The sequence below is a fragment of the Sus scrofa genome, chromosome 12, assembly GCF_054392235.1.
Source record: "Sus scrofa isolate SSC_HxYL_T2T_F1_AM1 chromosome 12, Sscrofa_HxYL_maternal_Yorkshire_Landrace_v2.0, whole genome shotgun sequence".
NCBI classification, from domain to species: Eukaryota; Metazoa; Chordata; class Mammalia; order Artiodactyla; family Suidae; genus Sus; species Sus scrofa.
Window position 1 is genome coordinate 5,307,245 of NC_139394.1, and position 23,888 is coordinate 5,331,132.

At 50.7% G+C, this 23,888-nt stretch overlaps 1 protein-coding gene and 1 long non-coding RNA gene across 31 annotated transcripts in view; both read left to right on the plus strand.

Annotated features, from left to right (window-relative positions):
• RNF157 (ring finger protein 157) overlaps window positions 1-23,888 on the plus strand; it is an 81,017-nt gene that overhangs the window by 36,003 nt on the left and 21,126 nt on the right. For 15 of the 30 annotated variants that reach the window (XR_001304377.3, XR_014820677.1, XR_014820678.1 and 12 more), the window contains exons 3-11: window positions 3,595-3,779; window positions 16,153-16,270; window positions 16,533-16,621; window positions 18,522-18,668; window positions 19,764-19,881; window positions 20,271-20,337; window positions 20,592-20,635; window positions 20,978-21,025; window positions 23,437-23,508. Coding sequence is in view for 20 of the 30 variants with exons in the window: in XM_013989888.3 (XP_013845342.1) it covers window positions 3,658-3,779; window positions 16,153-16,270; window positions 16,533-16,621; window positions 18,522-18,668; window positions 19,764-19,881; window positions 20,271-20,337; window positions 20,592-20,635; window positions 20,978-21,025; window positions 23,437-23,508 (825 nt within the window). In the remaining 10 variants the exon portion in view is untranslated. The remainder of the gene's footprint in view (window positions 1-3,594; window positions 3,780-16,152; window positions 16,271-16,532; window positions 16,622-18,521; window positions 18,669-19,763; window positions 19,882-20,270; window positions 20,338-20,591; window positions 20,636-20,977; window positions 21,026-23,436; window positions 23,509-23,888) is intronic. The other 15 variants (XR_014820681.1, XR_014820680.1, XR_014820679.1 and 12 more) reach the window with 2 other exon arrangements.
• Window positions 4,438-11,252, plus strand: LOC146398006 (uncharacterized). Its single transcript, XR_014820845.1, has 2 exons — window positions 4,438-4,467; window positions 5,769-11,252. It is a non-coding gene; the product is annotated as an uncharacterized LOC146398006 (long non-coding RNA).

Sequence of the window (23,888 nt, forward strand, 5' to 3'; positions counted from 1 at the left end):
CGTGGCGCAGTGGCTAACGAATCTGACTAGGAACCATGAGGTTTCGGGTTCCATCCCTGGCCTTGCTCCGGGGGTTAAGGATCCATCGTTGCCGTGAGCTGTGGTGTAGGTCACAGACACAGCTTGGATCCTGCAGTGCTGTGGCCCTGGCGTAGGTCGGCGGCTACAGCTCCGATTCGACCCCTAGCCGGGAAACCTCCATAGGCCAAGGGAGCAGCCCTAGAAAAGGCAAAAAAGACAAAAAACAAACAAACAAACAAAATAGAACACATGGCAGTCTGCTTTTTCATTATTTTGTGAGTGTTAACTGTGCCAAGTTGCCATTTAGGGCAAATATTCAAAATCCAAGGGGTGACCCTGGGCACATGCCAGACGCCTCTGAAGATTTCGTCCTGACACTCATTCTGCATTTGCCCATTTTAACCTCCTGCGTGTGCTGGTCTAATCTCTCTGGGTGCTACGAAGACATCTCCAGCACAGACTTGGCCCTCTCTCTGGCAGGAAGCTCACACACACACACACACACACACACACACACAGGGGAGGTGATAAATGAAGCGCAGGCAGAGCTTCCAGAAGCTCTGAGAAAGACTTTACTTTGTGACCTAAGTTTTGCTGACTTGGAAAGTGCCACTAAGTGCTTGAACTTTTGGTTGGTTTGTGTGATGCTCTGTTTCTTCACAAACCAGAGCACAGTGAACTGCTGCGGTTTTCAACAGTGAAACTAAAGCATCTGGGTTGTAGGAATTTCCTCGAAATTTCTTTGAACCATACTGAAACTATCGTACCCACTCTCACCTCTGTTTCCTGTTGTCAGGGTCCACCCTGGCTTTACGGGAAACTATATGTACTGGTGTTGCGTTTCAAAGAAAAATTTGGCTCACTTTTTCAGCTTTTTAAAGAGATGCATAATGGCCTTAAATTGTAATCAAAGTGTTTTACAAACGTCTATAAAAGTCAAAGACCTCCGGGTTCGGTGGTGTGGTTACATGTAAATCGCATCCCTAAGCAGCACCCTTATTTCACTCAACTCACATCATAGCCCTGATTATTACAGAAATGAATCAGACGTAGGCTTTGTCTTTAGAAGGCAGCTCTGACAAAGCGAGCTTTGCGGCAAAGCCTGCTATAATTATAGACTAGAATGTAGTCCCATATTTTCCGTTTATTAAACTTTTAAAAGCTTTTGAGACCAGAGGTGCACCTCCTCTGCTAATCCATACTGTTAAATATGTTTAAGGAAAAAATAAAAATCATTAACCAAAAAAAACATTTTTTTAAGAGAGTTATTAGCCCAGGTACGTAAGAGGAGTGATAATAATAAGAAGTACCAGTGGGAAACCTTTACAGTCCACAAAGTTTTTTCATGGTAAACAGTTGAGCTGTCGTCTCCTCAAACCAACCCTCTGGGGTTCATGATGCTGGCGGGGGGCCTGGACTGTGCTGCCACGTTTCCTCATTGCCAGCTGCTCCCTGCTAGGCTCAGCCAGTAGGGGGCGCTAGAGGGTCTGCAGGGCTGGAGGAGGGGGAAGGGCACTACCCAGAGGTCGGGGGCCCAGATTCCCTGGGGCCCCTGGGATCTGAGAGATCCCACCTCTCCCTTTCATTCCTCCAGCCCTGGGGGTGGCACCCTGTCGGCTCAGGGTCCCCTTTCGGTGTTTCTCCAGTGGCTGTTGAGCCAGTTCCTTCTATTAAATTCTCCTTTCAAATACCTGGTGTCCTCCTTGGTTTTCCTCCCCGGTCCTTGATTAACCCAACCTTTAATCTCACAAGTTAGAAGCAGGTATTATTAAGCATGTTTTACTGGTGGAGAAGGGGAGACTGAGCCTACTGCAGAGAAGCTAAAATTGCACAACCAGTAGCGCAAGAACCCAGACCCACACCGGGGCTATTTTGAGACCCTCTGCTCGCTCCCTTCTCTCAGCATCACTCTTGCTGAACTTAATTTTGTTTTAATAATCTTATACTCACAGAAACATTGCACGGGTAGTGGGGAATCCCTGTGTACCCTCCAGCCGGCTTCTCGGATGTTAACGGCTCACACAACCTTAGAACAGCGATCCCATCTAACTCACAGAGGCACGTTACTGGGGCTTATTTATTTTATTTTATTTTATTTATTTATTTATTTATTGTCTTTTTGCTGTTTTGGGCCGCTCCCGCGGCATATGGAGGTTCCCAGGCTAGGGGTCGAAGCGAAGCTGTAGCCACCGGCCTACGCCAGAGCCACAGCAACGCGGGATCCGAGCCGCGTCTGCAACCTACACCACAGCTCACGGCAACGCCAGATCGTTAACCCACTGAGCAAGGGCAGGGACAGAACCCGCAACCTCATGGTTCCTAGTCGGATTCGTTAACCACTGCGCCACAATGGGAACTCCCAGTTTTTATTTTTTATTTTTTTAATTACTCAAATGAATTTACCACATCTGTAGTTGTATAATGATCATCACACTCTGACTTCACAGGATTCCCATCCCACAGCCCAGGCACAACCCCCCACCCCCCAAACTGTCTCCTCCGGAGACCATAAGTTTTTCAGTGTCTGTGAGTCAGCATCTGTTCTGCAAAGAAGCTCCGTCTGTCCTTTTTTCGGATTCCACATGTCAGTGAAAGCATTGGATGTTGGCGTCTCATTGTCTGGCTGACTTCACTTAGCATGATGGTTTCTACGTCCATCCATGTTGCAAAAAATGCTGGTATTTCATTCTTTTTGATGGCTGAGTAATATTCCACTGTGTATATGTACCACCTCTTCTGGATCCACTCCTCTGTCAATGGACATTTAGGTTGTTTCTATGTCTTGGCTCTTGCAGATAGTGCTGCTGTGAACATCGGAGTCCATGTGTCTTTGCAAGTCGTGGTTTTCTCTGGTACTGGTTTTTAAAACTACAGATTTTATTGGGACTACACAAGTTTTTCCACTGGCATCTCGTTTGCGTGCCGGGTTACCTTCGGTTGTCACGTCTCCTTCATCTCCCAATGCTTGACAGTTCCTGGGTTTTTCCTTGTTTTTCATGACCTTGACAATCCTGAGATGTGCCGGTGAGGTATTTCATCGAACTCCCGTCCGTTTGGGTGTTCTGATGTTTTCTTGTGATGAGGCGGGGTTACGAAGGTGTGGGAGGAATACCAGAGGTCAGTGCCTTTCTCATTGTATCATTTCAGAGGCACAGATGGGCACATGGCCCACCGCCAGCGAGGGCAGCCTTGATCTCTCTGTCAAGGTGGTGTCTGCCAGCTCTATCCACTATAAATCTTTCCTTTTGCACAATTCATCTGTTTAGAAGCCTGTCACTGAATCCTCTTGCTGAACTTTTGACTTGCCACTTAATCCTGAGGCTGTGCTTTCTTGGCAGATGATTAACTCGTACTTAAAGAATCTTTATAATAATTGACCAGGCTGATTATAGAAGGCCGGGCGATTACTACAGAAGCCGCTCTCCCTGTTAGGAGACGGGACCGTGCAGTGCTTCTTGGGGACTCATGACCTGTTACACCATCTTTGCTTTTGCACTATGTTTAAACTTGGAACTTGGCTATTTTTAGTCTCAGAAAGCTTATGGTTAATGCTAGGACACCTATTTATTCTAGATGAACTGGAATCACCTTTGGCAAAGCCCAGAAAGATGATCGGAGGCCCAGGGTCTTAACAGCATGCAGGAGATCAGTGAAAAGAAGAAGAGCCACAGCGAAGTGGTTGCCAACAGTGGGAAAGTCGGAAGTGTTGAAGGATGTGGTGGTTCAAAGAGTGGAGACTTACACGGAGGGAGTGACAGGTGACAGGCGGGGGATACAGAGACCTCAGGTGGGCGGTGCAGGAAAGGATGGGGTGGGACACAGGGTGAGGGAGAAGCCAGTGACGCGAATCAGCCTTGGAGTTGGACCCAGGACATGGTGGGTTGTAAATATTTATATTTTTTCTGTGAGATAGTCACCATCTAGAACCTAAGAGTTATACTTCTAATTCAAGATTTCATTATTAACAGACTTTAAAGGAGTTCAGACATTAATCTTTTTAATGTATAGTTAATATATGAGCCACAGAAAGGAGTTCCAGGGGTTTGCATAACCTGGGCTCCTCACCGCTCAACGGGGGGCCGAAGAATAATCGTAGCTCTCAAAACTCTTGGAAGCTCAGCAGGGCAAAATGAAGCAGATGTTGCCGTGTAAAACTAGCTGTAAAATAGCGATCTTCACGTTTAACCAATTAGAAATTAAAACGATCAGACGTACGTCACAGGTCTTTATTGTATGCTATTTTCTAATTCCCTGAGGTTTCCGTATTTCATGATTAGATAAAGAAAATAAAATCTCGTTAAGAGTTTTGGCCTTTTTTGTTTTGTTTTGTTTTTTAGGGCTGTACTGCTGGCATATGGAGGTTCCCAGGCTAGGGGCTGCCTGCACTGGAGCTGTCGCTGCCGGCCTCCACCACAGCCACAGCCACGCTGGATCTGAAACGCGTCTGTGACCTACGCCACAGCTCAGGGCAACGCCAGATCCTTAACCCACTGAGCGAGGCCAGGGATCGAACCCTCGTCCTCATGGATGGATGCTTGTTGGGCCACCGTGGGAATCCCAGTTTTGGTCATTTTGGCCAAGCCCACAACATGTGGATGCTGTCTGGCCGGAGGTCGAACCTGCACCACAGCGGCAACAAGGCCAGAGCCGTACCTTGCTGCGCCACAAAGGAACTCCCTCGCTGGGGTTTTTGACTCATTCAAGGCCTCCCTCCTCGGCCTCCGGCTGTATCTGCAAATTTGTAGCCGAGCCAAAGGATCAGACTACCTGGGCTTAGAAACCAAAGGATCAGACTACCTGGGCTTAGAAACCGGTGTTCGATTGGCTTATAATCTTAACTCTTTCTTCATTTCACACTGTTACTCTTTGTCTGAAGCCAGAGCTGAGCTTTCTAACCTAGCAGACAGACTTCAGGGCTCATTTTCCTTCCAGGAATATGAGAGATGGAGACCCAAACTCTTGGAATTGAGCTTAGATCTTACCTAGATAGTTTTAGAGTCAGTATATTTCAGGCAGGGCATAGATGGACAGCGTGGAGTTTTCCAATGTGAAGCTTCCAGTTTTTCATTTTTGAAAGAGAGACCAGGGAAGACTTTGGTCCACTTGCCCTTTGTAAACATTTTTTTCATTAAGGTATGTCGATTTCCAAGGCTCTGTCACTTTCTGCTGTATGGCACACTTGCCCTTCCTAATAACTGGCCTATTGAAAAGATCTCTGTCAACAAAAATGACTGGGCCACTGACCCCTGGTGGCGTTAGAACATTCACGTGCTTCTTTGGAAAACAGCAACAACTCATGTCGCGTATTTTCAAATACCTGCCTTGGCTGATACTGGTCCTTACCCACTCCGACCATATTCTTTACTTCCAGTACTGGGCATCTCAAAATTCCTTCCTTGCAAGTGGATTCTTGGAGTTCCCGTCGTGGCGCATCGGAAACAAATCTGACTAGAAACCATGAGGTTGTGGGTTTGGTCCCTGGTCTCGCTCAGCAGGTGCAGGATCTGGCGTTGCCATGAGCTGTGATCTGATGTGGCTGTGGCTGTGGTGGAGGCCGGCAGCTGTAGCTCTGATTGGATCCCTAGCCTGGGAACATCTGTATGCTGCAGGTGCAGCCCCGAATTTAAAAAAAAAGTGGGGAGTTCCCGTCGTGGCGCAGTGGTTAACGAATCCAACTAGGAACCATGAGATTGCGGGTTCAGTCCCTGCCCTTGCTCAGTGGGTTAAGGATCCGGCGTTGCCGTGAGCTGTGGTGTAGGTTGCAGACGCGGCTCGGATCCCGCGTTGCTGTGGCTCTGGCGTAGGCCAGTGGCTACAGCTCCGATTGGACCCCTAGCCTGGGAACCTCCATATGCCGTGGGAGCGGCCCAAAGAAATAGCAAAAAGACAAAAAAAAAAAAAAGTGAATTCTTATTTGTGAGCTGAGTTATGAGTCTCCTGACCAGATGAATTCTGGAAGTCAGGCATTGAGAAGGGGGTGCTTGTCTGAAAGGAGCTGTTTCTGACCATTAGTCACGATTTACCAGCGTGCCCAATGGAAAAGATGACTGTGTCAGCTTTACGAAAAGCACTTTTTTCCCTTTTAACTCTCCTTAAAATTAGCTGATGGTAGGCAGAATCCTTTGTATGTAAAAGCAGCTCAGCTCGAGGAAGGCACTCGGACTGTAGAAGCAGCGTTTCTCCTGCCGGGAGAGGTTTTCAGGTGGGGAGGGGGGACCGGAAGTCGGTGGGTGTCACTCGTCCTCAAAGGAGCCCTGTCGCCCTGTCGGTGCATCTGACGTCAGAGGGTACAGAACTTGTCCTCTGAACAGCACAAGCCAACACGCAGACCACAAGAAGAGGGAGAAAATGGGTCTGGGAGGGTGGTTAACAGCCATCTGGATCATTTTTGTGATGGCGACTTTTCTCTCCGGTGGCTCTCTGATTGTTTTGTTATCCCCCGTTAGGGTGAACAGAGAGCGCTGGGTAGTGGGGGCTACTCATTGCAGGGTTCAGATATTTGGGAATGGTCATCCTTAGATACTGTGTCACATCACAGCCAGGACGTTAGTCCCACATGAGCCCTCCCAGGGACCTGGCCGAGGTGTTAACAGGCTATAAACAGGCTGCCTTCCTGGATGGATCCTTTAACCAAACCTGAACACAAAGCATCTTTGAACTGAGGTTATCTTGTGCCACCTCTTGGTGTCTCCTTCACGTCTCTGGTTTGAGTGAAAACAAGTGTCTTTTCACGTTCCTCAGCTTTGTGGTCACCAGTCTTGCTACACTGGGGGTGGACTCCCCACGAGCATTGGATGGCAAATGAGTGAACAGGGGGTTTTACTGCTGTAAATGTAGCTCATTGACTTTTTGGTGTATAGCCGGCAGAAGACAGCCTGTCCCGGGGCCACAGCTGGTTAAATAGGCAAATTTGTATTCATTTCATGGCATTCACGCAGAGAGTAGACCGTTCTTCCTGACACGGGTCTAAGAAAATAGTCTGAAGTATCACGGGTCTAAAAATATCCACTGGTAAGTCCTGGACACACTACATCGCTGAGAAGAGAGGAAGCAGAGAAAGCTGAGGAAATAACCAGGCATCAGATAAAAAGGAACTGAAATTTAAATATAAAAGCCCTAAAATCTGTAGAAGCAGGAACTTATGTAAATGAGCGCTATAAATGGGCGCTTCTTATGACCCCAGATGTTGATTTCCATATGAACTGTTAGCTGTTTCTCCAACACAGATATTACAGGCCTGCTAATATAGAAAATGAGTACTTTTCTGTTTGAATCGTGAATGGTCTAAAATCATTTCTTTTCAGAAGCAGATTTGGGGCATTTGGGGCTTTTTCTTCCTCAGTGAAAACGGCAGGAGGGCATGGTCATTTGTTTTCCTTTTACCGGCCCCTCCCCCGTTGTCCCTCCCGGTCCCTTTCAGGGCGTGCTTATTGAATCACCGTCCGTAGTAGTAGTAGTGAAAACTGGAAACAGACCAAGCGTTCGTCAGTAAAAGGTGGGGGACTACGTGATCGCTGGGGGTAAACTCCCCTAAAAAAGGAACCAGCGCTCCTTAGAGACATGATCGATTCCAGGGAGCAGACAGGAAACCACAGGATGAGCCTGGACCATCTTGTGGTGCCAGAAAGTGAGGAAGTGCTCAGAAAATGCTGGGCCCAACTTAGGGCGCTCCCAGCAGCCAGCTCCCGGCTGCCACATGCATTTGGGATCAGGCCTGAATCTCGTAGCAAATGGTAGCAAATTATGTACTCTTAAAAAAACCCTTTTTATTGAAATGAATGATTTATTTTTACAAATGGATTATAGTCCCTTTTATAGCCTTCTGGAAATTGCCCAGTGATATGCAACTGAAGTAAGGCATCTTGTCATCTCATAATGCATATTTTCTACCACAAAAATAGGCAGCCGTGGGGGTAATTTAACACAGTATTTGAAATTAGAATGGTCAGAAAATCTAGGATATGTGGTTGATCTATATGCGTGTGTGTGTGTGTAAATAAATGTGGACATACACATCCAGGGTGCCCTTCTGGTCCGTCTAAACTGGCAGTTCCACGTTTGGCCACCAGGGGGCACTTTGCTGATGTAGGGAAATGTACAGGGAAACTGCTCGACCCCAGGATGGAAGGACCCCAGGATGGAAGGACCGCAGACGAATTCCTCCGCAGAGCCTTGATTGGCAACCCCCTGGGGCCCACTGAAAGCGTTCCTCTGGCTGAGCAGGTACTATGCTCCTATCCTGGGCTTGAGGGGCTTGGGATTTAAATTTTTCTGAGACTGAGGCTTCAGTACAGACGTGAGCAGGCCAGTGGCCAGGGTCGGGTGAGCTGTACTGCGGAGCAGTGCACCGATGCAGGCTCTGTCAGGATGCTGGACCCCTTCCGGTCAGGACTGAGAGAGGTGCGCTTGGGCCGCCAGGGAATCCCAAGCCTGGCACAGCACTCGGGGCTTCGTGAGCGAGCTGAAGGAACAAGTAAATGTCTTCCTTCTTTGAAAATAACTTAGAGGAGGAATTCCTGTTGTGGTTCAGTGGGTTAAGAACCCAACTAGGGTTCAATCCCTGGCCTCGTTCAGTGGGTTAAGGATCCAGCGTTGCCATGAGCTATGGTGTAGGTCACAGATGCGGCTCGGTTCTGGCGTTGCTGTGGCTGTAGCTCCGATTCGACCCCTAGCCTGGGAACCTCCATATGCCGCGGCTGTGGTCCTAAAAAGAAACAAATAAATAAAAAAGAGTAGAGTATTAGGTATGCTTTTGTGTGTACTTCTGCCTGATCATAGGGCACAATCCAGAGAGTTTGGACTAGCTTCCAGAGCCTGAACAGGTTTCGCTATCTTTTGCAGTGATCATGTAACTCTTAGATTCTCTCTACACTCTTGTCCGGCACCTAGAACACCCCGGGGCTCAGGACCGCCTGTGGACTTGCTCTGCCATAGCTCAGGCAGTTGCAGGCACAAGAGTATGGCTTTCGGGGAATTCCCATCACGGCACAGAGGAAACCAATCCGACTAGGAACCATCAGGTTTTGGGTTCGATCCATGGCCTTGATCAGTGGGTTAAGGATCTGGCGTTGCCATGAGCTGTGGTGTAGGCTGCAGATGTGGCTTGGATCCTGCATTGCTGTGGCTGTGGTGTAGGCCAGCAGCTACAGCTCCGATTCGACCCCTAGCCTGGGAACTTCCATATGCCTCGGGTGCGGCCCTAAAAAGACAAATACATATATGGCTTTTGCATTTAAATACTGCCTCTGGGTTCAAATCCTGATCCTGCTACTCATTAGCCCTGAGACCTTCAATAATTATATGAATCTTTGGAGTCTTATCTGCAAAATGGGCATGTGGATCCCGATAGTCCTCATTTATCCAGTCAAGCAGCATATTTTTAGGTCCTCCTGCATGTCGTCCTGCTCTCCAAGCGTTTACAGTCTGGGGCACGGCAGCCATGTCTGTAAGTGTTTCATGTATTAGGTGAGAATGTATCTAAACTTGAACTCTTGTAGTGATGGGAGCCCAGGGTATGTGAATGCATTTACTCCCGCTGGACCTTGTGCTTAAAAATGGTGAAGGTGAGGGAGTTCCCTGATGGTCTAGTGGTTAGGACTCAGCATTTTCATCACTGTAGCCTGGGTTCAATCCCTGCTCTGGGAATTGAGATCCCACATCAAGCATCACTACATGCCATAGCACCCCCCCAAACAAAAAGTGGTGAGGGCGACACATTTCATGCTATGCACATTTTTTTCAATTACATACAGTAAAATGCAAGAAAATATATCTCTAAAAAAGCGAGTATGATGCCTGACACAAAGTAGGCAGCTGGTGAACATTTCCCTTTGTTTTGTTTTGTTTTGTTTTTTCCACGGATGGCTACTGGCAAGCTGTAAATGCAACAGCTACCCGAGTTTCACCCCATTAGAAGGGCTTGCTTCTGGCAGCATTTTCTGGTTGCATGAGTGGAGTGGGGAACCTGAGCCTTGAGTCTCTGTCATCAAGGGACTGACCCCGCAGATTTGGTGAACCAGGACACAAGCAAACCTGGTTTCTTTCTTTGTCCACGCGTTTTTATCCAGAGCCTGTCTTCATTCTGAAACGTGAGAGAGAATTCTAGAAGCTTCTTTCAGGCAGCATTCAGCAGGCTGTGAGAGTTCATTTCCTCCAGGATGATGTCTGAGAAACGGGAAGGCGTCCGCTAAGCCCGTTCCGAGCTGGAGGCAAGAAGTCAGGATGCGCCACGCCGAAGGCCTGTCAGTCTTCCGCCATCTGTGCGCCCGTTCGCTGGACTCATCGTGCCAGCGGGTTTGCATCCCAGAAGAAGGAAAATTCCGCCCGATCGTCCCTGTCCTCACCCACTCCCTGACACAGTAGACAGAGGCTGAGGAATTACGGTTCTAAGGGCCTCAGAAAGCGGGTGTGAGCTGGGAAGCGGCTGCTGATACGGTTCCGGGGCACACCTGGCGAGCCGCTCCTTCGGGGACGTGCTCGGGCCTGAGTGTGTCGGAGCTTCAGCTCCCTCGGTGCCAGGAAGACGTAACCTTGCTTGCGTGTCACCCATATGTTAGCATAGGACCGAAACCTCTGGTTCTGAATGGAAATAAGATAGTGTCTTTGCTCTATGGAATTCCCGCTGTGGCTCAAGGGGATTGGCGGTATCGCGGCAGCGCCTGGGCGCAGGTTAGATTCCTGGCTGGGCACAGTGGGTTAAGGATCTGGCATTGCTGCATCTGTGGCATAGGTCACAACTGCAGCTCGGATCTGATCCCTGGCCCAGGAACGCCACATGCTGCAGGGCGACCAAAAGTGAAACAAAGAGATACTTCTTTCGCTTTAAATATGACACAGAATGGATGGATGCCACTAGAGATTATCATACTGAGTGGAGTGGGTCAGAAAGAGAAAGATGAATACCATATGATACCGCTTATAAGTGGAATCTAAAACAAACTTACAGGAGTTCCCGTCGTGACTCAGCAGTTAACGAACCTGACTAGCATCCATGAGGTTGCAGGTTCGATCCCTGGCCTTGCTCAGTGGGTTAAGAATCCAGCATTGCCGTGAGCTGTGTTGTAGGTTGCAGACACGGCTCAGATCCTGCGTTGCTGTGGCTGTGGCGCAGGCCAGCAGCTGTAGCTCCAATATGACCTTTGGCCTGGGAGCTTCCATGTGCCGCAGGTGTGGCCCTAAAAAGCAGAAAAAAAAAAAAAAAAAAGACAAGTAAAACAAACTTATCTATAAAACAGAAACAGACTCACAAACAAGGAGAATAGACCGGTGGTTGCCCAGGCAGGGGTGGGGAGGGCGTGAGATAGACGGGAAGTTTGGGGTTTGTAGGTGCAAACTATAACGTTTAGACTGGATAAACAGCAAGGCCCACTGTACAGCACAGGGAACTATATCCGGTCTCCTGGGATAGATGAGGATGGAAAATAATATTTAGAAAAGAATGTGTGTATATACACACACACACACATATATATTTACATAACTGGGTCACTTTGCTGTACAGCAGAACTTGGCAAATATTGTAAATCAACTATACTTTAATTTTTTAAAATATGACACAGTCATGGTGTGTGTCTTAAGGTTCTGTAGGCAAGAGAAAAAGTTCATTAATGCCTTCCTAAGAGCAAAGAGTGAGTGGAGACATAGGTTAGTGTTTTCAGATCTTTTAATACCTGGTGCTTTAAGCCTCTCATCCTCTCTGGATTAAGAGGCTATATCCAGGAGCATCTTAGAGAAAGACGCCAGTAGAATGTGTGCAAACCTCCACTCTGCTCCCGGGGCCTGTGTGACTTCGGGGGCTACCATTGAACTGCTCGTGACCTGAGCGTCCTTATCTGCGAAAAGGGACCAGCCATCTCTCCCTCGCAGGGCTGTGCCAGGGGTCACTGAGATTATGTATGTAAAGAGCTTAGCCTAGTGCCTGGCACCTAGTAAGCGCTCAGTAAATGATCGTTTTAAAAGCGAAGGTGTTCCCGCTGTGGCTCAGCAGCACCGAGCCTGACCAGTGCCCATGAGGATGCCTGGCGTCCTCAGTGCATTAAAGGATCCCTGGTGGAGTTCCCGTCGTGGCGCAGTGGTTAACGAATCCGACTAGGAACCATGAGGTTGCGGGTTCGGTCCCTGCCCTTGCTCAGTGGGTTAACGATCCGGCGTTGCCCTGAGCTGTGGTGTAGGTTGCAGACGTGGCTCGGATCCCGAGTTGCTGTGGCTCTGGCCTAGGCCGGTGGCTACAGCTCCGATTCAACCCCTGGCCTGGGAACCTCCATATGCCGCGGGAGCGGCCCAAGAAATAGCAACAACAACAACAACAGACAAAAAGACAAAAGACAAAAAAATAAAAAAATAAAGGATCCCTGGCCTCACTCAGTGCATTGAAGGATCGGGCCTTGCCGTGAGCTGTGGTGTAGGTCGCAGACGCAGCCCAGAGCTGGTGGTGGTGTGACTGGGAATCTGATTCGACCCCTAGCCTGGGACCTTCCATATGCTGTGGGTGTGAAAGAGAAAAATGAATAAATAAATAAGAGCGAAGATGACAGGAAGCTTGGAGTCACTAAGCTTTGGTGGTCTCACCTGGCCTTGAGAGGAGGGGGAGGCCACTCTAAGAGCAGAGAAATATCTTCTTCAATTCGCCTGTTTCTCCTGTTTCCTCCATTTGTCATCTCTGAACTGACAAATTACATGGGTCCGTCAAGATCCCAGTTGAAGTACCACCTCCTCCATGCAGCCTTCCAGGTTACCTCAGCCAGAAGCCATCACTTCCTTTCTAGTTGCCCTTTTTGTGGCATTTCTCTGGGTTTAGTGTTACCGTTACTTACGTGACTGTCATCTGCTCCCAGGAGTTCCCATCATGGTGCAGCAGAAACAGCTCTTGACGCGGAACCATGAGGTCGTGGTTTGATCTCTGGCCTCGATCAGTTAAAGATCCGGCGTTGCCATGAGCTGTGGTGTAGGCCGCAGACGCGGCTCGGTTCTGGCGTTGCTGCGGCTCTGACGTAGGCCGGCGGCTACAGCTCCCTTTGGACCCCTAGCCTGGGAACCTCCATGTGCCCTGAGTGTGGCCCTAAAAATAGAAAATAATGATAATAATGAGTATGCTGCTTCCTGAAAGGACAGGACCTTATCTTTTCCACTTTGCGTCTCTCCTTACGGCAGCTCTGAGTGTTTCTGGTGGATTCTGACTGAGTCAATGAAAGGCCACTAAAGAGTTCCCTGGTGGCTCAGTCAGTTAAGGATCTGGAATTTTCGCTACTGTGGCTATGGTTGCTGCTGTAGCCTGGGTTTGATCCCTGGCCCCGGGAACTTCCTTACGCCACAGATGCAGCCCCCGGAAAAGGCCACTAAGACAGAAGGCAGGTAGGAGCCTACAAACAAGATGTTTCCCCTAAAGAGATTTCCAGTGGTTTTCTTTGGGGAAGGGAGAGATAAGGAAGAGTTAAAAATTTAGGAGTGTGGAGTTCCCATCGTGGCCCAGTGGTGAACGAATCTGACTAGGAATCCTGAGGTTGCAGGTTCGATCCCTGGCCTCACTCAGTGGGTTAAGGATCTGGCGTTGCCATGAGCTGTGGTGTAAGTCACAGATGGCGGCTCTGATCCCACGTTGCTGGGGCTGTGGTGTAGGCCGGTGGCTACAGCTCCAATTTGACCCCTAGCCTGGGAACCTCCATATGCTGTGGGTGTGGCCCTGGAAAAAGCCAAAAAGAAAAAAAAAAAAAAGGAAGAATGGATTTATTATACTATGAAGGACGGTGTGTGTGTGTGTGTGTGTGTGTGAGTTGTGCACACACACACTTGATCCCATCTGTACCTCTCCCTGAGCACTGAGTGTCATTGCCAGTTATCCTCACGTGTAATGTTCTCGGTGGAAGACACAGACAACTAGCCTTTTTCCCCCTCTCTCCCCAAGCTTTTCCTTTCTCAGGGGGAGGATATGCAGAAAAATGGACACCAAGTGAGTGGAAAACCTGTGTCTTTTTTAAACTCAGGTAGGCGCTGGGGATAACGCCCATGTACCCGTGCAAATGAATATGATTAACTTTGCTACTCCAGAAAAAATGTTAATCCGAAAGTCATTTATTTTGGCTTTAGAATAGACAAGCATTTGTGTCGGGTTTTCCTGCCTAATTACTTTTTGCTTAAGCTTATTTTAAAATTGTTCTGAATTCCTTTAGTGTGACAGCCCAGCAAGTGGGGGGTGGAGCATTGGGCCAGGCGCGATCGGCACTAGGATTTCAGCTTTCCTTATAAAAGCCTCCCGACACGCTGCAAGCAGGAGAGCAAAACTGGAAGCAGCTTTCTGCGGAGCAATTTGGCAAAAACAGTTTTTAAAGCCTTCAAAACATGCTTATTACTCTTTGATCCTGTAATTCCACTTCTAGGAATTTGTCTGAAGGAAATAATCAAACAGGCCTGCAGAAATACAGGGACAAGGCATTGACCGTGGCATTTATAGCAGCAAAAAAAAAAAAGTAAAACCAGCTGAAAACACTGAATACTGTGGAAGGGGTTCCCATATGCTCCTGTCTCTGCTGTGTGTACTGACATTGTCAGTTGTAGGCTTTTTAAATATTTGCCACATCTTTCTAAGTGGGAGACAATAAAACAGTGTGTGCAGTTTGAAACAGTGCCCGGCTGTAGCAGGAGGGAGGGAGGCCTGTCCAAAAAGACACATCCTGGAGCTCCCTGGTGGCTCCGCAAGTTAAGGATCCAGCATTGTCACTGCTGGGGCTCAGGTTCCATCCCTGGCCCAGGAACTTCTGGATGCCTAGGGCCTGGCCAAAAAAGACATATTCTGTGGTATGAACTTTGGTCTTGCTGAGTGGGGACATTGTGACTGATTCTGTACATCTTTTTTTTTTTCGTTTCTTTCTCCCGTCCCGTCCCGTCCTGTCTTTTCAGGGCAGCATATGGAGGTTCCCATGTGCTAGTTGGCTAGGGGTCCAACTGGAACTGTAGCTGCCGGCCTGCACCACAGCCACAGCAACGCCAGATCCAGCTCACGGCAATGCTGGATCCTGAACCCACTGAGCGAGGCAGGGATCGAACCCCAAACCTCATGGTTCCTAGTCGGCTTCGTTTCCCCTGTGCCACGACGGGAACTCCCCATCTTTATGTTTTTCAAGTTTTCTTCTCGAACATGTATTGCTTTGTAATTAGAGAACAGACAGCTATCGGGAGTCACTGTTATGGCTCAGTGGGTTAAGAACCCAACTAGACAAAGAAAGAATACAGAAAAAAGCAACTGTTGTGTAATTAAAACAACATGTGCTGAAGCTGTCAGTGGAAAGGTAAAGTGTCGCTCGGTCGATCCTCTCACTGCACATCTGGTGGTCGGATTAAACGTGTTTCCTTAAGGGTCAGCTGGAGCATCAGCAGGCACACCGAATCCATAAAGTCAGATGCGCCGTAGGTTTGATTATGTTTCCCAAGTAATCTAGCCGCACTCAGCAAAGATCTGTGAAGGCACAGAGTTTCACGTGAATATCCTGTTCTCGGACGCCAGCCCTGGGTAGACTCTTGGGAACTAGGAGCACCACGGTTTTTGCACAAGCTCCAAACACAAGTAGGTTTTCTGTGAGCCATAGGTAAAAAATGTTTATTGCCCAAATTACATTCTAAGAATCCTGGGAACCTTTTAAATCACTTGTAATCTTCAAAAGCAATTCCCAATTAAGTTTTTTATAACTGTCCTTCCTTCCTTCCTTCCTTCCTTCCTTCCTTTCTTTCTCGTGCTTTTAGGGCCGCACCCACAGCATATAGAAGTTCCCAGGCTAGGGGTTGAATCAGAGCTACAGCTGGTGGCCTACACCACAGCCACAGCAATGCCAGATCCTTAACCCACCGAGTGAGGCCAGGGATCAAACCTGCATCCTCGTGGATCCTGGTCAGGTTCGTTACCGCTGAGCCACAACAGGGACTCCTACTGATTCCCACTTCTTATCTCCTCGTTATCCTCAGCTCAGAACTGCACACCCAGATGCCCACACGGGGAAAGGGAGCGAAAGCATCTGGAGGATGACAGATAATCACAAGCCTCTGATGACCCCAAAGAGCCCTTGGCTCCCATTTAAAAAACAACAAAACCCCTCTGCTTTCTATGATCAGCTGCAGAGGAAACTTGTTCTCCACTGTTTGCAGGCGTCTGCTCTGCACACATGATCGGGTCCTCTGGTGTTTGCAGTTCCTAAATTCCTCCGACGCCCTGTGGCTTCGCCGAAGGAAAAGCCCGGCGGGTCCGGCTGCCCCGTGGTGTAAGGTCAGATGGAAAAGCCTTTTGTGATTAACTCGGCCACCATGTGTCCCTTGGTATTTGGAACTTCAGTGGGAGTTTTTATTAGTTGTCCGCATTTCGAATGCCGACTCACCTAAGCTTCGTCAAATGGGGAAAGCAGATAAGTGTTTTGGACGCCAAGTCGGATCCCAGTTCTACCACTGGCTGTGACCTTGAATGGGTTCATTTAATACGGTTCTCGGTCTTTCTAAACACACCGTCTCCTCCGCTTTGTTCTCTGCCACAGTTTCCTTACGCGGCTCCTCCTCCCCAAGAACCGGTGAAGACGCTGAGAAGCCTGATCAACATCCGGAAGGACACCCTGAGACTCGTCAAGTAAGTTCGAGCTCGAGGCCGGGTTCCAGGGGCAGCTGACGCCCCAGGAGACGCACAGAGCAGTTTCTGCCAGACCCAGAGCCCGTCCTGCAGGCCTCCAGGGGGTGGGCTGCCTGGATTCGCTGTCTCTGCCCTTGAACTTGCTGTGAAGGTCGGTGTTGGTGAAGAACCATGGCTTCCCAGGAGGCCGTCGTCAGTACCCGTACCTGATGAACGTTCCAAGAAAAGAATTGCTGGGGGAGAGGGTGAATTTTGCAGATACCTGGACAAGCCTCTGTGCAAATGGGCTATTTGGGAGTTCCTGCTGTGGCACAGAGGGTTGAGGATATGGCCTTGTCCCTGCAGTGGCTCAAGTTGCCATGGAGGTGCAGGTTCGATCCCCAGCCCAGCACAGTGGGTTAAGGATCTGGCGTTGTCACAGCTGTGGAGCAGGTTGCAGCTGCGGCTCAGATTCGATCTTTGGCCCAGGAACGTCCACATGCTCCAAGTGCTGCCAAGAGAAAGGGGGGCCGGGGAGAGATACTTGAACTTGGCACAGGAGATCCTTATTTTATTGCTCATGCTTACCTCTCCACGTGTTCTTGCTCTCTGAGCCTCCTCTGGTGCCCTGGGCTGTGGTTTCATCACCGTCATCCATAGGAGTGTTCATGCACAGCTGCCTCCGTTGTGCTGTCCCTGAGCCAGCGGGACTTTTAAGCCAAGGCTGCCAACCAGATAGCACGTCCGTCTGCTAATTTTTACCGGCTCCCTGGGGACAGATTAGGTTAGGGCAACCCGGAGGGCCCGCATTTCCCCGAATGGACAAGGAAGGTGACTCAGAGACTGTTATGTGCTTGTCGAGATCAGGAGGTTTATTTCTCTCTGATCATCTAAAAAAAGATAACTACCTCGGAGTTCTCTGGTGGTTCAGTGAGCAGAGGGCACAGCGTTGCCACTGCTGTGCCAAGGTTTCAATCCGTGGCCCAGGAATTTCTGCATGCCCCAGGAGTGGCGTGTATATGTAATCCATTGGTATATGTGTGTATATATAATTCATAGTCCACAGTTCGTTCATTTAAAGTGTACAGTTTTGGGGTTTTTTTAGGGCCACACCTACAGTATATGGAGGTTCCCAGGCTAGGGGTCACATTGGAGCCACAGCTGCTGGCCTACACCACAGCCACGGCATTGCGGGATCTGAGCCACATCTGCCGAGAGACGGGGACGGGGAGAGAGAGAAAGAAGAAGGAAGGGAGGAAGGAAAGGAGAAAGAAAGAAAGGTTTCTCTCTCCAATGAAGCCCTTTTCAAGAAGTTACTGAGAGTTGTGCTCCAGTAGAACGAGAGTGTAACCCAAGAGCGAAGAAGCCAGGAGGTGTGGGAGAGAGACGCTGTTCTGCGGGCAGGAGGCAGAGGGGACTCACAGCGAGACTCCAGGACGGCGGCAGCGAGCAGGAATGCAGGGCTCCGGGTCCACATGGAGCAGGTCAGGGGGCTCCAGGAGGGACCTGCTCCAAAGGACAAAGTGCATGAGTTCCCTGGTGGCTCAGCAGGTTAAGGATCTAGCATTGTCGCCCCTGTGGTGTGGGTTCCACCCACTTTAAACAATCAACAGTGAGGGCATTCCCATAATGGCGCAGTGGTAACGAACTTGACGAGCATCCATGAGGACGCAGGTTCGATCCCTAGCCCTGCTCAGTGGGTTAAAGGCCCCGGCATTGCCCTAAGCCAAGGTATAGGTTGCAGATACGGCTCGGATCTGGTGTTGCTGTGGCTGTGGTATAGGCCTCAGCTGCAGCTCCAATTCAGCCCCTAGCCTGGGAACGTCCATATATAGCAGGGGTGGCCGTTAAAAAAAACCCTTTTGTTAAAATAAAATGTTAACTTGCTGCCCCGAAATGCTGCGTCTTTGTGGTTTTCCAGGTGTGCTGAGGAAGTGAAGGCCCCGGGCGACGAGGCCGGCAGAGCCAGAGTCCACTACAATGTGGAGTTCACCTTTGACACCGACGCTCGGGTGGCCATCACCATCTATTATCAGGCCACCGAAGAATTCCAGAGCGGCATTGCCAGGTAAGACCGAGGGGCCAGGCGAGCCGTTTCCTTCCCAGGTAGGCCGGGACCCCGGCCAGGCGCACTCACCTGCGGGGCAGCACACTCTTTTCTGTAGCCAGGTGAGATCTGGTTCCTGACCTGCGGTGGTCTTCTATGCAGCCGCACTGTGCCACCTTTGCCCTTCAAACTATGCCATCCTGGCAGAGGGACAGACCGCAGCATCGCCCCGCAGGTCATGGAGAAGCTGTTAAAGATCTGTTACGCTTCCTTTCTGTGTGTGGGTGTAAGAAATAAGTTACTGGTTTTTTGGTTTTTGTCTTTTCAGGGCCGCACCCGCGCCGTGTGGAGGTTCCCAGGCTAGGGGTCTGATCGGAGCTGCAGCCATCAGCTTACACCACAGCCACAGCAACGCCAGATCCGAGCCGTGCCTGCCACCTACACCACAGCTCACGGCAACGCTAGATCCTTAACCCACTGAGAGTCCAGGGCTCGAACCCGTGCCTTCATGGATGCTAGTCAGATTCGTTTCCACTGAATCACAATGGGAGCTCTGATTTTTTATTTATTTATTTATTTTTATTTATTTTTTTATTTTTTTGTCTTTTTTTAGGGCCACACCTGCGGCATGTGGAGGTTCCCAGGCTAGGGGTCAAATCGGAGCTACAGCTGCCAGCCTACACCACAGCCACTGCTATACCGGATCTGAACCACATCTGCAACCTACACCACAGCTCTTAGAAACACCAGATCCTTAACCCACTGAGCAAGGCCAGGGATGGAACCCAAGTCCTCATGGATACTAGTCAGGCTCATTAACCACTGAGCCACAATGGGAGCTCCAATCACTAAGTTTTAATACATTACCAAGCAAGGGCAAAGGAAAGGGATTATAAAGGAGATCCTTTTTTCCCCCTTTTCTCCTCCCCTCCCCACCTCCGCCTGCCTGTGCCCCTCCCCCACACCTCACCCCTCTCCCCTCCCGCCCACCCCCACTTCCTTTCTTTCCCTTTCCTAAAACCCGCTGGCAGTTGAGAACAGGCATGGGACGGAGGAAGCTGTCAGGTCATCTGGCCCCATAGTAACTTGCGCTCTGCTCCCCACTTTGACCCACAGCTACATCCCCAAAGACAGCAGCCTGCAGTCGGAGACGGTGCACTACAAGCGTGGGGTGTGCCAGCAGTTCTGCCTGCCCTCCCACACTGTGGACCCCTCCGAGTGGGCCGAGGAGGAGGTGAGCTGCCGGCCAGGGGACAGAGCGCAGGGCAGGGTCCGCACACAGACCCACGGGGCGCGGGAGCCGCTTAGGACCCGGCCGGCGGCAGAGCGCCAGGCTGGGTGTCGTGGTCTGTGCGGCCCTTCTGCCTGGCAAGGTCTTCACGCCCTGGAAAGGTTCTCCTCTCCCACAGTAGCCACTGGCCTAGGACATTCTGGGAAGGCCGGGCTCCAAGGAAGCAGCTGCAGGCAGAAGCCTCTCCACCCATGAGACGCTCACGGGGAGACCGGCGGCCTTAGGCAGTTGCCGAGTGGGGAGCGGAGATGAGGGTCAGGCCTCCCGACCAGCCGCCCCCGGTGGGTTCCCCTGCCTCTAAACGGCTAAGTCCCTTTTTCTTTTCCTTCCAGCTCGGCTTCGACCTGGACAGAGAGGTTTACCCGTTGGTGGTCCATGCCGTGGTGGACGAAGGAGACGGTACGGGCGCCTCCTGTCTGCTGCGGCTTCTGCAGCACGCGGGCCTGGCAGCGGCTGCGGCCTGACACCCACAGGCTCCTCCGCGGGTGTCGGCCCGGGGTTTCCTGCTCCTGAGCTCCTCGGGCAACGAGCCTCCTGTAGGGCGACAGCCGGGGGGCCCGTTCTGCAGGACGGCGGGGAGTCGGGGCGGCGGCGGAACAGAGCCGTGTTGTTGGCCTTCTTCTTCTTCATCCCTGTGCCTTCCTTTCTTTCAGAGTATTTTGGCCACTGCCACGTCCTGCTGGGCACTTTTGAAAAGGTCAGTGGGTACCATGTGGGCCTCGCTTTGGTACGTGTGGCACTCTCTTTCCCGGGAGGAGGCATGGAGTTTGTTTGCTGGCTGCCTGGGTGCGGCCGGGCGGGGCATTAGGGCAGCAGCACCAACTTCGGCACAACCTTCGATTCCTTAAGCCTGGTTTCCTCTCTTTTAAAGCCGAAGGGCTGGACTCTGTGCTTGGAAGACCTTCCAGTGTTAGGCGTCCACGCCGGCCGGGGAGCGGGGGGTGTCCCAGAACGTGTATAATTGAGCAAAGTAGCAAAAGAACAGCCGGGGGGCCCCTTGTCCTCCTCCCTTGTCGTAACTGTCGTGTTTTCACCCCAGCACACGGACGGGACTTTCTGCGTCAAGCCCCTCAAGCAGAAACAAGTTGTAAGTGTCGAGGCCGGGCTCTTGCCCCTTCCCGCCCCCTTCTTCACTCTTTCACTAAACCCTCTTCTTTCCCTTCCACCTTTTTTTTTTTTTTCCCCCTTTTTAAATCAAAGAAGAAAAGCAAAAAGGAGTGCTTTTCTGTGTTTGAAACTGCTTGGGTGGCCTGAAAAGAATACTGAGTTTTGGTGTCCGGGTTCCAGCGTTGGGGCCGAGGCCACCGTTATCTGAGCAGAGGACTCAGAAAAGCAAAGGACAAGATTTGTCTCCTGGCGGGGGTTTAGGGAGAACTCTTTTGATTTAAAATGCCAGGGGGAGCGGCATTTCCAACGAAAGGCTGAGAGCACCGGGGTCCAGCTCAGGGCCAGCCAGAGCTCTTGGCTGAACTTGTCTCAACGTTCCTTTCCCGGGATTCAGAGTTTGCTGGCCATCGGCCCCCTTCCAGAATGACCTGCAAGTTATGCATGTCTGCTGGAAGTTGTCATTTTTTTGTTTGTTTGGGTTTTGTTTTTGTTTTTTGTTTTTTTGTCTTTTCCAGGGCCACACCCAAGGCATATGGAGGTTCCCAGGCTAGGGGTCTAATCACAGCTGTTGCTGCCGACCTACGCTTCGCTGGAAGTTTTAACACCCCCCACCCCCATCCCCAGCCGGCCATGTGCCATCACCTCCCTTTCACCCTTGCAGAGGTGGGGGAAGACAAAGAGGCGTGGAGGGGAGAGTGGAGTCAGTGACACTGCCAGGGGAGGGTGAGCCATCACACAGAGGGTGTGAAGCCATCGGGTGAGGACAGGGTGGGCTTGGTTGAGATGCCAAGAAAGCACCCCCTTCCCCCCAGCACATCCATGACAGATACCCGAAACTGTGCATTATTCATCCTTTGGGGTATCAAGTGCACTCTGCCCTTAATGACGTCGATAGTAGTCTGTAATACTTTAGTATGAATTTGTTGATAGTGTCCTTTCCAATATAATCGCTCTGTTAAAGCAAGGTGTTTTTGTTTTTTGTTTTTTCTTTTTGTAGCCACACCTGCAGCATATGGAAATTTCTGGGCTAAAGGTTGAATCAGAGCTGCAGCTGGAGACCTATACCCCAATCACAGCAACATGGCATCCAAGCTACATCTGTGACCTGTGCTGCAGCTTGCGGCCATGCCAGATCCTTAACCCACTGACCGAGGCCGGGGGTCAGACCTGCATCTTCACTGAGGCTAGTCAGGTTCTTAGCCTTTTGAGGTACAATAGTTATTCCCTAAAGCAAGTTTTAAGAGAGGCCAAGACGAAAACAGATTCTGAGCCCGGGGAGCTGCCTGGAAAGGCCAGGCCTCCTTGATTTGCTTCAGGGGGAGGCCTCTTCCCCAGGGGCCCGGATAGGATGAAAGGCCAGGGTAGCTCCATGAGAACGGCTTAGCTCTTTTCTCGTTGCCGGACTGGCGTTAGCAACAGACTTTGTCAGACTGGAGAGTGGGATATGTAAAACCCGAGACAGGCTGGGTCTTAGGGGAGAGTCTCACTGGGGACAGAGGCCAGGCAGAGAGAGGAGTGGGCTGGCCTAAATAGGGGATGGGCCAGCCTTGGCGCTGACATGGCTAGGCTGCTGGGACTGGGACGAGGCATTGAAGTTGAGGTTTTAACAAGCGGGGCTGGAGTTCCCATCATGGAGCAACAGAAACGAATCCGACCAGGAGCCATGAGGTTCAGGTTCCATCCCTGGCCTCGCTCAGTGGGTTAAGGATCCGGCATTGCCATGAGCTGTGGGGTAGGTCACAGAAGTGGCGCAGATCCTGCGTTGCTGTGGCTGTGGTGTAGGCCAGCAGCTGTAGCTCCAATTCGACCCCTAGCCTGGGAATCTCCATGTGCTGCGGGTTCAGCCCAAAAAAAAAAAAAAAACAAGCAGGGCCAACAGGGGTGACTTCGCCCTGTGGGTCAGGGTGCTCCGATGGGGAGTGGGGGGGCACAGTCTCTCTCTCTTTGCTTCTGCCTTTTCCCTTCCCGCCTTTTCCTCGCCCATATTTCTTCTCTTTCTTTCCCGTTTCCGTTCCTTCCCTTTGGCACTGTCTAAGCTTAGCTGTTATTGCACAGTCCGTGCTTCTGTTTCAATGCCTGGCAGCCCACGCTTTTCCTAGGCTCTGCCGTTCTTCCCTGTCCGTCACAGGGACCCGCAGTACACGTACTGCTCTCATTTGGGTGAGCGGTCCCGCTCCCGGTTGGGTATCAGGGTGGGTGCCTTACCCATGCGAGTTTCTTTCCTCTCCCAGAGAGGAGACACGAGTCAGTAAAAGCATCCAGGCCTTTGATCTTTGTCACTGTGAAGCAGTGTCCTTGGTTACCAAGGGGGGCGGGCGGCGGGGCAGCGAGCGCCCACTGTCATCTCGAGGCGGAGTCAGGCTGCCCTTGAACTTTCCCCTTGCTCTTCAGGTGGACGGGGTCAGCTACCTCCTTCAGGAGATCTACGGGATTGAAAACAAGTACAACACGCAGGAGTCGAAGGCAAGTTCCCTCCCCAGTGCTGCGGGTCCTCCCGGGAGGCTCAGGGAGTCCTTCCCCGACACGGCGGGATCTAGGAATCAGTGGAATCCGTCTGACCCTAGTGGGTATTTCCTCTTCCTCCTCTCAGACGGTTAGCCGCCTGTATGACCTTGGACATGAGAAAGTAGGCTGGTTTGGATCAGGTCTCCCGTCCCTCAGTGCATCCTCCCCCCACCTCCCCAGCCTTCTGGGCCCCTTCCGTGCCAGGCGTCAGCAGGACCAGATCTGCGCCTGCAAGGATGCCTTGAGACAAGCACTTGTCAGAAGCAGTGAGACCCAGCCTGTGAACACGCTTGGCAGACTCCCCGCTTGCGTGAAGCCGCGCGATGCTGTTTGTATTC